This window comes from Ichthyophthirius multifiliis, assembly GCF_000220395.1.
Source record: "Ichthyophthirius multifiliis unplaced genomic scaffold scaff_1120509250664, whole genome shotgun sequence".
In the NCBI taxonomy this organism is placed as follows: domain Eukaryota; phylum Ciliophora; class Oligohymenophorea; order Hymenostomatida; genus Ichthyophthirius; species Ichthyophthirius multifiliis.
Window position 1 is genome coordinate 1 of NW_004086549.1, and position 3745 is coordinate 3745.

A 3745-nucleotide genomic window follows, 5' to 3' on the forward strand; every position below is an offset into this window, starting at 1 on the left:
TCTTAAAATATATAAAAAAAAGATATTTAATAATAAAAATAAAGTATTTAATCATTTATAAAAATTAGAAAATAATAATAATTTTAAATAATGAATAAATAAAAGTATTAGTTAATTTATTTTTATAGATTTTAATATTTATTTATATATTTTTTTTACAAATTCTCTTATATAAACTATATATATTAGTTATATATTTTCATTTTTTATATTAAATTTCTATTTTTTTTTTATATATATATATAATTAATTTAGTTTAATTTAATTATATTTTATGGTTTTTTTTAATTTAATTTATATAAATTTAGTTTAACAAAAAAACTAAAACTAAAAATAAACATAAAAATATTTAATTTTTATTATTTATAATATAAAATAATATTTTTTTAAATTTGTTCTATTAATTAAGATATTAAAAAACTAAATTTTTATATAAAAATAACAAATGATATTTAATTATATATATATATATATATATAACATAATAAATAAATAAAACTCTTTTATATAATAAAGTAATTTAGAAATTGAGTTTATTTAATAAAAAAATACAATATTTTTAATAAAAATAAATATAGAAATCAAATTAAATATCTTTATTTCAAATAAATACGAAAATTTAATAAAAATTAAATTAGAAAAATTTAATAATAAGGATATATATATATAATTTCAAGTTTTAATTTATTCATTAGAACATTAATTAGAAATTCTATAATTTAATTAGTTTTAAATAATTTTATTTAATCTTAAAGAATGTGTTAATCGTCTACCAAATTATTTTTCACATTTAATTTTTAATTAAGAGTTTATTTAAACTTAAGTTAAATTGATTGTTTTTTATATTTTTTAGTAAGAATATTTATAAGGACTTTAAATTTTTGCTAAATTACTTAAACTAATATATAAATCAGTTTTATTTTTATTTAATTTAATTAAACTATTTCTTTTTTTAAATAAAAATTGTTTAAATGCATTAACTATTCGAAATTTTATACTTATTTACTATTTTTTGGCGTATTTTTTTTATCAAATTAAAATATTTTATAAATCTAATTGAATGAACTTTTAAAATATTTATTTATTTCAGGTTTTATTATATATTTTAAATTAGTTAAACTTGATTCAGAATATTTTTTATTATGAGATTATTTAATTTTTAAATATCTTTTTTTTGTATTATTATCTTATAATAAGTCATTATTCATTTAAATTATATTTAACTAACAATCTTTTTTATTAATTATTTATTATTAATCTTTATTTTTTTTAGGTTCTTATATATGATTTTCCATTTAATCTAAATGTAAACTCCTAACTATCATTTATTTAGTTTAAAATTAAGTTAATTCTTAGTTTCTTTAATTATACCATTCAATTTTTTTTAAATGAGCATTAAAAAATTATTAATAAATTTATTAGTTTTTTAGTACTTAAATAAATTTCTTTTTTATTTATATTTTAAACCGTATTATATATTGTAATTAATGTATATATTTTTTTTACGTTTAATTCAATTTTATACACTTTGCATTCTAAAGAATAACAAATAGCCTGAAAATTGTGCTTTTTAAAAAAATGCTCCTCGTCTCCAAAATAATTATTTTGTGAAATAATAGATATTTCAAGATTTTTTAATATTAAATTTTAGTTTTCATTATTTGATAAAGGTATTTTTTCTTAAAAATAATTCCTTTTATAAACATTCTAAGTTAATATTTAATTATTTATAGCTACTTCTCCTTCTTTTATTAAATATATGTGTTAAATAAGTTCTCCTTTATTATATATAATTTAGTTTTTTTAATATTTTTCTAAAACCATTTATTATTGTATATATATTAATAATTAATTAGAAAAATTTTTAAAAAGTTCTAAATTTGCAAAAAAATCTATTTATTATCTTTAAATAGATTATTTATATTTAAAAACTAAAAATTCATAATCATTACGTGAAATACTTAAAAATTCACAATTATAATAACAAATGAAAATAGAATTTCTGTAAAAAATAATGAATAAAATAATATATAACATAAAATAAAATATATGTAATAAACATATGTTCATATATAAATATGTATATATATATTTTTATATATATATAAATATATATTGTATTTTTAAAAAATATATCTTCTTCTTATTTTTTTAATAAATATAGTATATAAAATTAATTATGTTTTTTTTTATTTAAAAAAAACATGAACAAAATATTATTTTAAATAATACAATTTAATAATATATTTTTATTTAATAATATAAAAATATTTACATATGCACATACATACAGATATAAACATATATAATTAAATATAAAATATTTCATATATTTATAAATATATATTTATAATATATATATATAAATATATATATATATATATATAATTTTAAATTTATATATTATATATATTTATTAATAATATTAATTTTTTTAATACTTATAAATATAAAAAAGATTAATTTTTTTTTTTTAATCTTTACATAATCTTTTTTTTATATATTTAAAATTAAAAAATTATAAAAAAAAAAATTATATATATTTTTAATAGATTTTATATTTATTCCAAATTTTTTTTTTTTTATTAATATAAATTATTTACAATAAAGATATTATAAATTTTATTATAGTCTTTTTTTATTTTATATTAATTATTAAAATTAAATTAACTAATAAAGAAATTTATCTTATAAATTTTACGTAAATTGTTAGTTTTAAGTAAAATCACAACCAAAACAATCTCCAGGAAAGTATGTTTACATTATTTTTTATTGTTGTCCTTAAATAAAAGTGGATTATGATCTTTATTTTGTAAAAATTTTTTTAATATTATAAATTATTGTTGGAGATTTGATAAATAATTATGGTTATTAATTTTAATATTATATTTCTTTTACAATTCCTTATATATAAAATTAATTTTTTTTATTATTTTAAAAATTAATTAAAATAAATATAAAACCTCGAATTATTATATATAGAGTATTTATTGGTTATCCTATTTCATATATTATTTTATTAGAAGAAAATTCTTTGTATTATATTTTATTACATATATCTTTTTTTAATAATTAAGGAGCTTTTTAAAAATAATTAACGTTTTAAAATGCTTTCATTAAAAATACTTTTTCATTATTATTTTTGTATTTTTTTTTACAATATTTATTATAATCTTTATTTTATAATTTTTTAATCTATTTTATTGGTTAAAAAAAATACTTATTGGTTTTCTTTATCTGATATATAAACATCTTTTTTTATAATATTCTAAAAAATGAACTTTTTTCGAGTATTAATTAATCTATTAATTAGTTAATCACATCGTTATTTAAAAAAGAAATTGCAAACTTAGCTAATAATAATTTTGCGTAATCTTGTTTATTTTATTATTACATACTTTATTTTTTATGCAATTTAAAAAAAAAAGAGTATGTTATATATTAATTATAAAAGATATATTATGAATTTAATAGATATTTTTTTTTAATGTTAAATAATAATAATATTTAATATTCGAATTTTATTTAAACATTATAAATATTATAAAAATTTTTATTAAAAAAATAATATAAAATATAAAATGAAATAATATAAATATAAATATAAATATAAATAGAAAATAAATATATAAAATATACAAAAAAATTTAAATTTAATAAGTAAAATATTTTTATAATATTATATTTATAAATAATTTAAAAATAAATTTAAACATATTACTAAATATATAATTTATATATAAAT

At 10.7% G+C, this 3745-nt stretch overlaps 1 protein-coding gene across 1 annotated transcript, besides 6 other annotated features; it reads right to left on the reverse strand. All coding sequences in view use genetic code 6, as the record gives it.

Annotated features, from left to right (window-relative positions):
- The first annotated feature begins 6 nt into the window (after positions 1-6).
- Positions 7-52: a microsatellite.
- Positions 53-246: 194 nt separating this feature from the next.
- Positions 247-298: a microsatellite.
- A 1675-nt stretch (positions 299-1973) lies between these two features.
- Positions 1974-2136, reverse strand: IMG5_087680 (hypothetical protein; the record flags this gene model as incomplete). Its single annotated transcript, XM_004035771.1, has 1 exon — positions 1974-2136. A coding segment is annotated over one exon (163 nt), but the record flags the coding sequence as incomplete, so codon positions are not given.
- Positions 2069-2116: a microsatellite.
- Positions 2071-2135: a microsatellite.
- A 191-nt stretch (positions 2137-2327) lies between the features above and the next one.
- Positions 2328-2413: a microsatellite.
- Positions 2414-3566: 1153 nt separating this feature from the next.
- Positions 3567-3629: a microsatellite.
- The last annotated feature ends 116 nt before the right edge of the window (positions 3630-3745 follow it).